Here is a 13,232-nt window from a genome sequence, read left to right as displayed (position 1 = left end):
GTGCACAGAGTTCCAGCAGGTTGCACTAGGCTTCCTCAGGCCAGTGAGGCCGTGCCAACAGTGTTCCTACCATGGGGGGTGGAGTGGGGGTGGCCTCACTGTTGTTAAGTCAATTACACAAGGAGGCTGTTGGACTGAGGTGTCAGATCTGACAGCGAGGTGGAGGTGGAGGTCAGCAGGCCCAAGTGCAAACCTGTCAACAGCTTGAAAGCATCAGGTCAAATCACTGAGGACAAGCGCTAGCAAAGGCTAGCAAAGGGCCGGCGAGGCTTTACACTTGATCCGCCACCTACAGCCTGGCTCTGCTTCTGCACCTGCTCCCTGTGATTCTCTCCTGGGTCCTGAGGACAAGTTCCTGACAGCTTCCAGTCTGGCGCTGCCAAATAAGTAGATTTTTGCCAAATAAGCTTCATATGCCTGAGTCTTTTTAAATAACATTCTGGGGGCGCCTGGGTGGCTCAGTTGCTTGAGCATCCAACTTCAGCTCAGGTCATGATCTCGCGGTTCAGGGGTTTGAGCCCCACGTCGGGCTCTGTGCTGACAGCTCAGAGCCTGGAGCCTGCTTGGGATTCTGTGTCTCCCTCTCTCTCTGCTTCTCCCCTGCTCGTGCTCTTTGTCTCTATCTCTCTCTCAAAAATAAATATTAAAAAAATTTTTTTTAAATAACATCCTGTGTTGTTTTCTCGCAGGGTCCTGCTCCAGCTTGAGAATGGCTTCCTCGGGACTCCAAACAAAGAAAGATGACAGTCACAAGTAAGGCTCCAGCTGACTGCAGGCCGGGTTCCATGTTTGGGTTTATGGTGATTACTTTGTGACACACGTTTTTCCAAGAGCCCACCGTACAGTAACACGTTTGATTCTGGTGACAGATACTGGGACCGAGATGGGAAGAGCCATGGCGCAGTGTCTGGTGTGGCCGTGTGGGCAGCTCTGTGCTCAGAAGGGCTCCCGTGGGGCCCCTCTGCTGCCCCTCCGGAAACACGGCCCTGGCTTGTCCCCCGGTCCTGTCGGGGTTCAGCATCTTAAATACTTTATGATTTCCCTATGGGTGATCCTGATGGTCCTCTTCTACGTCTATTTGTGCATTGGTGGCAAAGGGAGAATTTCTTGCCTTAATCCTGATTCCTATGTGGGCTTGAATAACAGTATTTTGGTTCCCTCGCTCCTTGCTTGCTTCCACCTCTGCTGGGGTTACCTGGGGGAGCCCTGGAGCTGGGCTCAAGGGCCATGGACAGGACCCAGCTGGAGTGGCTCCTGGCCTGCCCCCAGCTTGCCCTCCCTCACTGGTGTCCTTGCCCAGCACTGGGAGGCAGCGGTGGCGTCAGGAGCTCCAGGTCCCCTCATGCAGCCTCTTATAGAAAACGTTAATCTTCAAGTGCGCCTGTAAGGTGGGGGGGTGTGGGGTGGGTACTGACAGAACCCAGCCTCTGCAGCAGTCGTGAGTGGGAAGTAGATTTTTATGCATGAGCTATTCAATTTTTTAAAATGTATGCTTTGGATTCTGTGTTTCCCTCTCTCTCTGCCCCTCCCCTCTCATGCTCTGTCTCTCTCTGTCTCAAAAATAAATATAACATGAAAGAAAATTAAAATCTGGGGCACCTGGGTGGCTCAGTCGGTTAAGCCTCCGACTTCAGCTCAGGTCAGATCTCACGTTCATGGGTTCGAGCCCCGCATCAGGCTCTGTGCTGACAGCTAGCTCAGAGCCTGGAGCCTGCTTCCAGTTCTGTGTCTCCTTCTCTCTCTGCCCCTTCTCCTCTCATGTTCTATCTCTTTCTGTATCAAAAATAAATAAAACATTAAAAAAATTAAAATAAAATAAAATAAAATTTATGTTTACTTTTGAGAGAGAGTGGGTGAGACAGCAGAGAGCCCGATGCGGGACTGGATCCCACCAACTGTGAGATCATGACCTGAGCCGAAATCAACAGTGGGATGCCTAAACGACTGAGCCCCCCAGGCGCCCCAAGCATGAGCTATTAGTACATCACTTCTACCACAGTGCCGAGTGCCTCCCAGGGACTAATGTTTGGATTTGTGCCTAGCACAGGGCCCAATGGGGTCGGATCCTGCCGGCTGCCCTGAGTTCTCCCTTCTCCAACCCCCTCCCCGACTCCCTCCCTAGTCTCTTCCAGTCCCGGAGCACCTGTCCCGAGGCACCTGCACAGCTTGTAGACTCGCCAGTTTGCATCCATTCTGCATCTCCTTTACGGAGCAGGTGCCCCATGAACAGTTGTTAAATGAGGAAAGTGACATGGCCAGATGAAGTGACTGGAAATTGTGTGTGGAGAAGAGAACTAGTTTTCCAAGTAATGCCTTTGGTTTGCTGTTTTAAACTCTTTTAAAAAGTAAGTTTGTACATGGTCTGGTTCATTACAGTCCGTGTGCAATTTATTTATCTTAAAAGCATTGCAGGGACGCCTGGGGGGCTCAGTCGGTTAAGCATCCAACTTGAGCTCAGGTCATGATCTCACGGTTTGTGGGTTCAAGCCCCTAGTTGGGCTCAGTGCTGACAGCTTGGAGCCTGGATCCTGCTTCAGATTCTATCTTCTTCCCCCCCGTCTCTCTCTCACTCACATTCAGTCTCTCTCTCTCTCTTACTCTTGAGAATAAATAAAAATATAAAACAATTTTAAAAAATATAAAACATTGTTGTTTTTCGTAGTTATACCCTATTTCCTCCTCCTTCTCTTCCTGGAATCAGAGAGGGGAAAAAAGTGTCATTTTGAAATATGTCTTAAGTCAAAGTTGTCTTAATCACATCCTATTTCGTCAGTTCTGGTGCTTGCCGGTCAGCTCTTCTGCTGGGTCCTCTGTGGGCTCCTCCCGTCCTGAAGGTGTGCGGCAACTGTCGTGTCATCAGTAATGGTTGTCATTAGAGGAACTTAGGACGCCATGACCGTGTGAAGGTGTCAGGATTTCCATAGCAGCCATGCCCTCTGTAAAGGGATGAGCGAGTCTGGGGGCTGACAAAACCCAGTGAGACCCCAGCTGGGTCCGCCCTGCGAGCCGCAGGTGCTGTCGTGGCCTGGACGCTGCTCCTTTCTCTGTCTTACTGCAGTTACTACTGCACTGTGGTTGTATTTGCTCTCATCCGGTTTCCCTGCTTGATTTTGGGCATCTGGGGGGCAGAAGGTGCCTTACAGCGGCCTCTCCAGCCCAGCAGAGTGACTGGTACACACGGGAACTCATGACTTAGTTACACCAGCTACGGATAGCTTGCTCTCCTGGGACGTCCCCATGTTGTCGTACCCTAAGCCAAAATCAGTGCAGTCAAACCTCGGTTTGCGAGCAGAATTCATCCCGGAAATGCGCCTGTCATCCAAAGCGCTTGTACATCAGAGTGAATTTCCCCATAAGAAATAGTGGAAACTAAAAAAAAAAAAAAAATAAAATAAATAAATAACATTAAAAAAAAAAGAAATAGTGGAAACTCCAATGGTTCATTCGACAGCCCAAATATGTTCATATAAAAAATGATTCTGGTACTGTAATATAATATGACATAGTAAAGAAAATACAAAATATAAAGAAAAACAAATTAACCTGCACTTATCTTTGAAAACGTTGGTGGCTGGCATGAGGGAGACAGAGAGGGGAGTTAGTAAGCCTTCCTGAGCTTATTCTTGGATGGAAAAGCAAAGAACTGTCCATAGGTGTTTGGAAGTGACAAAAATAAACTAGTGCCAGTTGTGGGCACCTTCCAACGTTCTGAAAAATCACTGATTTCTGCCAAACACTGCAGCCTGAGGCTGAGCATCCAAGCATGGGAGATGATCACCCACAATCCCACAGCAAGAGAGAGAGAGAGAGAGAGAGAGAGAGAGAGAGAGAGAAGCATTGGCTCAGTTGTGATCATGTGACATTCAGCATCAGGTACAATTTGTATCGCGAGACATGGATTGCTTATCAAGTTAAAATTCTTAGAAATGTTTGCTTATCAGGGTGCCTGGGTGGCTCAGTCGGTGAAACAGCTGACTTCGGCTCTGGTCACAATCTCATAGTTCATGTTCAAGCCTGCTTCAGATTTTTCTGTCTCCCTCTCTCTCTGCCCTTCCCCCACTCGCACTGTCTTTCTAGTTGGCTCTCAACAAATGAATAAAATGTAAAAAGAAACAAGAAATAATATGTGTGTGAGCCACACACACTTTCAAGTGGCCACACTGAAAAGAAAACCAAAATGGAAAGATGTCTTCTGTCATCCTTCCCACTGGACATTGCCCAGGAGTAGCGCTGGCTAATGCAGTAAGACAAGAAAAATTATAGGGCGCCTGGGTGGCTCAGGCGGGTTAAGTGTCTGGCTTCAGCTCAGGTCGTGATCTCCCAGTTTCGTGGGTTTGCGCCGCATGTCAGGCTCTGTGCACAGACTGTACACAGCCTGCTTGAGATTCTCTCTCTCTTTCTCTCTCTCTCTCTGCCCTTTCCCCTCTGGCATTCTCTCTGTCTCTCTGAAAGTAAATAAATAACAAAAAAGAAAAATTAAACCCAGGGTGTATGGATTGGAAAGGTTATCTCTGGAAGGGAGAACAAGAAGCATTTTTTTTTCTTTTTTCTTCTATTTCCATCCATAGTTCCTATGTGAATGTACTATTTTGAAAATAAAGCCAAGTTCAGGTGTCAGATAGACTTGGGTCGGGCAGCATCTGGCTATATGTTCTATGGGGTGATTCAGCATTTTGATCTTTGTACTTTCTTGTGCTCTTCTGAGTTCTTTCTGAGTACCCTCCGAACTGGGGCCCTGGGGTGTGGGGAGGAGATGTGGGGAAGGAGGAGGGGGCAGAACGGACACAGGGAGTTGGGAACACTGGTGGTGCTAGGGTGCCCCACCTCCCCGACACAGGACGCTTCTGTTCTCATTTTGGCCACTGGCTGCTGGTGCTCTCTGAACCCTTTGCCTTTCTATTTCGTGACAGTGGCCACTTTGTACAGCCCACCAACCCAAACGTGGCAGCAATGCAAGAGGATGTCCTCTACCACTTCCACCTCAGCACCAGCACGCATGATCTCCCTGCGATGTTCGGAGATGTGAAGGTAAAAGGCAGGGCTTCTGGTTCTGGGGGTTTGTCTTAGAATCAGTCTCCTCACATGGGCACAGAGGACAAACAAGGTCATCAAGTTCTATTTTCACCAGATTTTTGCCGATAGTTGCTTTTAAAATATGTAAACTAATGAGTTAATGAAAGAAGTCTCCTAAGTTTTGCCATATTGGCCCCTAAATAATCTCTCATAAATTCAGTGTGTAATGGAAATTATACAAAATCAATTTCCTAATGCTCCACTGGGAGAAAAGGAAACACGAGTCACAGAGGAAGGAGGGAGAACAAGTGAGTGATTACAGGTCTCTTTGTAGTTTAAAAGGCGTGCTTGTTTTTTTCTTAACCGCTTATTTGGCTGAAGACAACTTGAATCCGTTTTCCCCAAAAAGTCCTAAGTTCCTCAGTGCTGGTTTATCTTGGCATAGGACTTTCAAAATGTCTGATCCCTGTGGGTAAAGATGGACTAATGTTTAAATTCAAAATCAAAACAGCAAATGACTCAGAACTTCCTTGCTTCTCCATGGGTCTCTTAGCAGCCCCCATGTTCTTTTCCAACTGTGGGACAACTCCCCGTGTATTGGTTTTTTTTTTTAATCAGAGAGATTTTCTCTGGTTACTTATTACTAATAGTATTTTCTTAATTAAAGTGTAATTGACATATGGTATTAAATTAGTTTCAGGTGCACAATATAGTGATTCAACAGCTCTATACCTCGCTTAGTCCTCATCATGATAATGTGATCATCGTCCGTCACCAATGTTCTTCCCAACCTGTTGAGGACATTCTCTGTGCTGTACTTTTCAGCCCCATGACTCACTTCTTTCGTAACCGAAACTTCGTGCCTCTTAATCCTCCTTATTTCTTTCCCCCAGCCCCCTACCTTCTCCCCTCTGGCAAACACCAGTTTGTTCTCTGTGTTCAGAGTCTGTTTTTTTGTTGGTCTCTTTTTTCTTAATCGGTTAGCTTTGTTCCTTAAATTCCACATGTGAGTGAAATTATATGTTTATCTTTCTCTGACTGACTTCTTTCACTTAGTCTTTCACTTCTTTCACTCTCTAAGCCCCATCCATATTGTTGCAAATGGCAAACCTCATTCTCTTTTAATACTGAGTACTATCCCATTGATGTATATTTGTATATATATATGTACATATATGTATAAAATATCTTCTTTATCCATTCATCTATCCATGGACACTTGGGTTGCTTCTATGTAGTAGCTATTATACATTATAAATAAATCTATCATAAACATAAGGATGCTTATAACTTCTTGAATTAGTGTTTTCATTTTCTTTGGGTAAATAGCCCTTGGTAGAATTATTGGATTATATGATACTTCTACTTTTATTTTTATTTTTTATTGAAATATATTTATTTATTTTGAGAGAGACAGCATGCAGGGGAGGGGCAGAGAAAGAGGGAGAGAATCCCAAGCAGGCTCCATGCTGTCAGCACAGAGCCCGCCGTGGGGCTCCATTTCATGAACTGCGAGATGGAGACCAGAGCTGAAACTGAGAGCCGGAACCTTAACTGCCCAGGTGCCTCCTATTTTTAACTTTTTGAGGAACCTCCATACTGCTGTCCAGAGTGGCTGCACCCATTTGCATTCCCACTAGCACTGTATGAGGGCTCCCCTTTCTCCGAATCCTCACCTCCTTGTTGTTTCTCGTGTTGTTGATTTTAGCCACTCTGACAGGTGTGAGGGGTATCTCCTCGTGGTTTTGGTTTGCATTTCCCTGATGACCAGTGATGTGGAGCATGTTTGCATGTGTCTGTTGGCCATGTGGATGTCTTCTTTGGAAAAGTATCTATTAAGGTCATTTTTTGAAATGAGATTGTTTTATTTTTGTTGTTGTTGTTGATTTAAAGTTTATTTTGAGAGAGAGAGAGAGAGAGAGAAAGAAAAAAGAAACAGAAGCAGGGGAGGGGCAGAGAGAAAGAGGGAGAGAGAGAATCCCAAGCAGGCTCCACACTGTCAGCACAGAGCCTGACGCAGGGATTGAACTTACAAACAATGGGATCTTGACCGAGATCAGGAGCCAGAAGCTTAACTGACTGCATGACCCAGGTGCCCCTAAAATGGGGTATCTGTCATTTTTACTGTTGAGTTGTATAAATTCATTATATGTTTTGGAGACCAACTCCCATCAGATGTGTCATTTACAAATGCCTTCTCCCACTTAGTAAGTTGCTTTGTCCTTTTGTCAATGTTTCGTTTGCCCTGCACCGTATTCTTAATGTGTTTGCTTTCCATGCACTTGAATTTAACCTGTAAGTTTTCTAGGCTGTGGGAATTTCTTTTGTCATGTTTAGAAACTAATAATTCTTTCATCATCAAACTCTTGAAAACTGGCTCATTTCCTTTTTCTTCTTGTGTAAAACAAAATGAAAAATAAGACTGTATATATAACACTTTGCCGATTTTAGGTTTTACCTCTCTGAGGGCCACCCACCCACCTGATTTCTACCAGTTCCGACTCCCACGGGCCCCTGGCTCTTCTATGCTTTGGCCATTTGGCTCCTGGACGGCTGGCTGGGAGGTGTTGGGCAGAAGCCCATTGTTAAGATGGGCTGGGGGGCCCTGGTCGCATGGTGAGTCTTTGTTCAGTAACGGGCCGAGCCATGCACATGATGGACAGAGGCCGGGCAGGCATGGGCCCTGGAGTTCCCTCCCCAGAGGTAACGAGGGTCTGGTTTCCCTGCGTCCTGGAGAACCATGACCCGGTGCTTCTGCGTGAGCACCCAAATCTCCAGCCTCTGCACCACTCACAGAAGCACACGTAACTGGGCTCCCCAGACACAGGAGCCGTGGGGATGGGGCCAGAGGCTTTCTTTCCCAGCAGCATTGAGGTGATGCAGATGTTTGCGTCCACGTGTGCGGTGCTCTGGGCCCGTGCTGACAGGGCTTTGTTCTCTGGCTGCAGTTCGTGTGCATCGGGGGAAGCCCCACCCGGATGGAAGCCTTCATCAAGGACATGGCCAAGGAGCTGGGCCTTGACCACCCGGGCGCAGAATATCCCAACATCTGCGTGGGGACTGACCGCTACGTCATGTTCAAAGTGGGCCCTGTGCTGTCTCTCAGCGTGAGTACCCGCCCTGGCAGTGGGCTCGGGCCTGGGGCCCCACAAGCTTCCCCCGCCGCCCCTCTGCCTGGTCTCCCCACACACGCAGGCCTGGTTCCCACGACATCTCTTTAGGCTGTCAGGCCATGGGTGGGGTGAGACATCTACAGCAGTATTAACCATCCAGGGCACTTCAGCTCAGTGGAGTGCTCAGTTCTAGATGATTCATGGAGGCATGAACTGTGCAGGGTCACACATGACCAACACATGTGCCAGGGCATGCCCCCACCTTGGGAGCAGCCCCGGGATATGTGCAGGGGCTGGAGAGGGGCTGTGTGGGAGGGAGACTAGTGAGGGAGATGAGGGACTAGCCTGTTACTTACAGTGACAGAAGCAGAGAGTATAGGGAGAGAAGGAGGAGACACAAAACTGTGACAGTTGTGCGTGGCATGGGCCTCTGTGCGGCATCTCCGCCCTGTGGAGATGCTCATTACCTGGCACTTAATTCAGTAGCAGGCTATTGCCTCCCCATCGAGCCTCCCATTTCCTTGGGGGCCACCTGCTTCACAGATGTGCGGACCCAGCTGTGTGACCCCGTGGTGCAAACGTTTGCATTTCCCAAAGCGTCAATAGTTTTAATTAATTTTATTTATTTATTTTGAGAGAGACAGAGCACAGGGGAGGGGCAGAGAAAGAAGGGAATGCGAAGTCAGCTCTGGGCTGTCAGCGCAGTCCAACTCAGGGCTGGAACTCACTAACCATGAGATCATGGCGCGAGCTGAGGTCAAGAGTCGGATGCTCAATGCACTGAGCCACCCGGGCGCCCTGGTGGCTTTTGAATTTATATTTCGAAGGTCATGTTGTCTTCCCGCTGGTGTGACGCGCACCGAGAGTGCACCGGCCGCCTCCCCCGACATAACATGTCTTTCCTGGGTTCTAGCACGGCATAGGCATCCCGTCCACCTCCATCATGCTGCACGAGCTCATCAAACTTCTGTACCACGCCCGCTGCTCTGATGTCACCGTCATCCGCATCGGCACCTCGGGCGGGATCGGTGAGTGTGCGGAGGGCCTCCTCCGGAGCCACCGTCCCTGCCGCGGACCCAATGTGGGCGGGTTTGGTTCGAAGAGCTTTCTGCCCCACTCTGTTCAAGGAAGCTCCCTGGCAGGAGGGATGAGGAGACGCTTGTTGTGCCCGCTGGGCCTGCTCCACAGCAGTAGGGAGCAGAAAGGGCTTAAGCCCAGCGCATACAGAGCCTTGTCCTTCTGGGGCGACCATGGAGTCTCCTTGTCCGCCTGCCTCTCGCCGTGGCTTCTAACCGCTTCATCTCTGCCTCTCTCCTGTCCCCTGTGCTTCCCAACTCCTGCAAGGACTGAAGCACCTTAGGAGAAACCCAACAGGAAAATCAGAGAGAGAGACGGAACCCAATGTTCAGATAAGTGTCCTTAAGTTGCCTAAAGGGTCCCCCGGCCGATCCTGAACGCGTCCAGTGTTGTCCCTGAAAGCCACAAAGAGAGCAGAGAGAGAACAGGATGTTATAAGAAAGCCAAGCCTGAGTTCAGGGCCAAGGGCCCCGGGGCACATTTGCTTTACAGAAGCTGGTGGCTCTCTGACCCCGACCTTCCTCCACCCTGTGGCCGGTGGGGGTCTCCCTGCTTGCACCCGCCCTGGGTTTGGAGCTGCCCAGAGGAGCCCATACTTGCTGTTACTGGCCTTGCCCATGTTCCTATACCTGACCTCTCCCGGATTGATGGCACTTCTGGAATTTAGGTTTTCTGACTATGGGTGGACCTAACGGTAGGCCGCAGTAGATCCCACGTCTTCTGGATGCATTATCCTGTTTTCTCATGCATACAGATTGCCGTGTAGAAACCAGTGCTGACGGGATTATAAGTCCATGTTTAAGTTGTTCTCAGGGAAATGTACTGATGGCGGAGCGGTGTTGGCCCTCAGAGGATGTACTGTTCAGTGCCGTCCCCCAGATGGATATCCACAGTGTGTGCAACCTCGCACCAGCGTCTGCCAAAGACCCTAAAAATCTGAGTTTCTGTGTTCTTGCTCTGGAGGGAATTTTACAGTGGATGCTCGGAGAGCATTGTGGAGCACGTGGGGTTGATTTTGCGTGCCCTAAAATAGCCCCATAAAGCCAGACAGCCGCTAGAGAGCTGACCGCAGACCCCAGGTACTGTTGGTGACAAGGCATGGTGTGGCATCACCATGAATTCCAGCGTAAGGGTGGTGGCTGGGTGCCATCGGCACTGCTTGGGAAGAAGCACAGGGCATGAGAACAGACCACCCCTGAAGTAGCCAGCAGGGACTCCGAGGAAGGGAAGGGTTCACACACCCCAGCTTGAGGGTGACCCAGACCTCAGAAGGGGCACGAACTCCCTGGGCTAATGAAGGAAGGAGAGCGGCTGAGCACCCTTCAGGTTCAACCCCAGTGTGGGACCAGCTGTAGGGAAGAGAGTCTCGATGACCAGGAGGGACCAAAGCAGCACAGGAAAGAAAGTCCAAAGCCACATGCAGGGGTGCAGGACACACTGTATAACGGTTCATGAAAATAGCCCTCCTGGGGTCTCTAGAACCTTCCGATGGCTTCCCCCCCCTCCTTCCCAAGTGTTTAGGAAACCTAATTTCCCATTCACATAAGTATCAGGAAAGGCTCATGGTCAAATCCCACACAAAGTTATTGTAAGATGAAAGAATAAGAGAAGGATGTCCCTGCAAATAGGAAAATATCCCAGGAAGCATTTGACATGGAACCTGGTAACACACTGATGAAAGGAAAACAGGATCGACTGGGAATCGGTCGTTGCCGGAGCTGGGTTTGGGGTGCACCACGGTTCTTGTCTACTTTTGTAGTTCTTTGAAATCATAAATAACGAGAAAGCACGGAACAGGGACCAATTCAGCACATTGTGGTCACCTGAGTGGTGGGGTGCCAGTTACAGAGTGGTGACTGGAAGACGCAGCACATTAGGGAGGGACACAGGGCTCCTGGCAATTTCTTTTCCTTCGCTCTTCTCTCTTCCATATTCTCTGCCTTGCTTATGCCATACCTCTGTCATCAGAAAAAGAATTTGATGCAGAAAATGGATCCTTAGTGATTTCCTTTTTAGAACATTATGGGTGTCCTGGTATTTAATGTGGAGATGTGTCATTTTCCTTTCTGTGGTGCCGTCCCTGTGTGCCCCATGTGGCCGCGATGCCTGCTTCCCTCTCCAGGTTTGGAGCCTGGCTCTGTGGTCATCACCCGCCAGGCAATGGATCCCTCCTTCAAGCCGGTGTTCGAGCAGATGGTCCTGGGGAAGAGGGTGGTTCACAGGGTACACCTGGACGAGCAGCTTGCACAGGAGCTGATGCAGTGTGGTGCAGAGCTGGGAGAGTTCCCCACAGTCCTAGGGGACACCATGTGCACCTCGGACTTCTACGAAGGTGACAGGATGGGCCTCACCTCCTGGTGGTGGGCGGGGCTCCTGCACAGGGGTGGGGGGGGGTCTCCATCACCCCTTGGGTCCTGTCTCTTCAGTGTTTCCTTGGCACTCACAGTGCTCTGCTGATGAGTGGGGGGGGGGGGTTGGACTCGAGGGTGGGCAGGGCCTGGAAGGATCCATAGCGTCCCTGGGTCCTGGTAGGTAGCACGACACAGGCATGCAGTAGGTGCTTTTCATGTGCAAGTGGTGAGTACGCCCAAGTCAACGTTGGCACATCTCCATGTGTCTGCAGGGCAAGGGCGTCTGGACGGTGCTCTCTGCTCCTACTCAGAGAAGGACAAGCAAGAGTACCTGTGGGCGGCCCATGCAGCCGGCATCCGCAACATCGAGATGGAGTGTTCAGTCTTGGCTTTCATGTGCGGTGCGTGCGGACTCCAAGGTGGGCAAGCATTGGGTCATGGGGGTCCTTCACCTGGGGCTCAGCCTCCAGGCCCCCATCCGGGTCCTCTTCCTGCCTCCACCACCCACCGCCCCCAGCAGCGGCTGCCTTCTGCCCACCCTGCCCCGAGGCATGTTTGTGGCCGGCGTGGCATCGTCTGGCTCTGTGTTCAGACACCCTTGACGGTCACACAGTCCCATGCAGGGCCCTCAATGACCTGTGTGCCTCTAAGTGGGATGAGAAAGACCTACCTCGGCTCAGGTTACGAAGCTGTGAATGCTGCCTGAACCTGTGTTCAGAGCTCTTAGGACTTCTGACTTGGGGTTCAACCCCCGAGTTCCTAGTGTCCCCTAAAGGGTCCAGCTGTGCCTTCCAGGATCTCCGGGAGCCTAGCCTTTGAAGGCAGGATAGGGCCCCCCCTGACCCCAAGCCGGCCCTGGGACTTGCTGGAGAGCTTCCCTTGGACGTGCAGGCTGAGAGGGATCCTGGGGGAACAGCGGAGGAGATGGCCTCGTCCAGTCTTAGCGAAGCAAAACCTGGAACCCCGGCACGTTGTGTTGATGGGGCATTTGCTCCCTGCAGTGGCTGTGGTGTGTGTCACCCTGCTGAACCGCCTGGAAGGGGACCAGGTCAACAGTCCTCATGAAGTGCTGGCCGAGTACCAGCAGCGGCCGCAGCGCCTGGTGAGCTACTTCATCAAGAAGCGCCTTGCAGCCGCCGGACACCCCTGAACCTCTGAAGACTCGAGGTTGCAGTTGCTATAAATAAAATCAACACTCAAGGGTGCCAGGCTGGCTCAGCCCGCAGGATCTTGACCTTCAGCCTCACATTGGGTATACAGATTACTGAAAGAAATAAACTTAAAAAAAAATCACCGCTAAAATCTCCTTTTGTGTGTCTTTGTGCTCATTTGGAAATTTAAGAACTTAGGGAACTGGGTTACATTTCAGAGGCAAAGAATCCTGTGTTAGCAACACAGAAGGTTTTTTTCACCTGAGGTTTATTTATCCTTAGAAAGAAAGAGAAAGCATGAATAGGGCAGGGGTAAAGAGAGAGAGGGAGAGAGAATCCCAAGCAGGCTCTATGTTCAGCACCAAGCCAGAGCGAGACTCAGATGCACAAACTGTGAGATCATGATGTGAGCTGAAATCAAGTGTCAGAGTTGGGGCAGCCCCTGCCCGGGTCTGGTGTGGGGTCAGGCGGTACGGAAAGTCCGTGAAGACAGTGATTCTCTGGGACAGGTGCCTGCTGTGCGCCCA

At 50.1% G+C, this 13,232-nt stretch overlaps 1 protein-coding gene across 11 annotated transcripts in view; it reads left to right on the top strand.

The window, feature by feature from the left end:
- The window catches only part of UPP1 (uridine phosphorylase 1), a 28,237-nt gene extending 15,377 nt beyond the window's left edge, over positions 1–12,860 (top strand). For 7 of the 11 annotated variants that reach the window (XM_029930631.1, XM_029930635.1, XM_029930696.1 and 4 more), the window contains 7 exons: positions 690–753; positions 4,911–5,028; positions 7,962–8,120; positions 9,040–9,154; positions 11,326–11,535; positions 11,827–11,973; positions 12,556–12,860. In XM_029930631.1, coding sequence (XP_029786491.1) covers positions 690–753; positions 4,911–5,028; positions 7,962–8,120; positions 9,040–9,154; positions 11,326–11,535; positions 11,827–11,973; positions 12,556–12,704 — 962 coding nt within the window. In that variant the 3' untranslated portion in view covers positions 12,705–12,860. The other 4 variants (XM_029930688.1, XM_029930642.1, XM_029930669.1 and 1 more) reach the window with 4 other exon arrangements.
- The last annotated feature ends 372 nt before the right edge of the window (positions 12,861–13,232 follow it).

Source organism: Suricata suricatta, chromosome 2 (genome assembly GCF_006229205.1).
Source record: "Suricata suricatta isolate VVHF042 chromosome 2, meerkat_22Aug2017_6uvM2_HiC, whole genome shotgun sequence".
Taxonomy (NCBI): domain Eukaryota; kingdom Metazoa; phylum Chordata; class Mammalia; order Carnivora; family Herpestidae; genus Suricata; species Suricata suricatta.
This window is presented reverse-complemented; position numbering and strand designations above follow the sequence as displayed.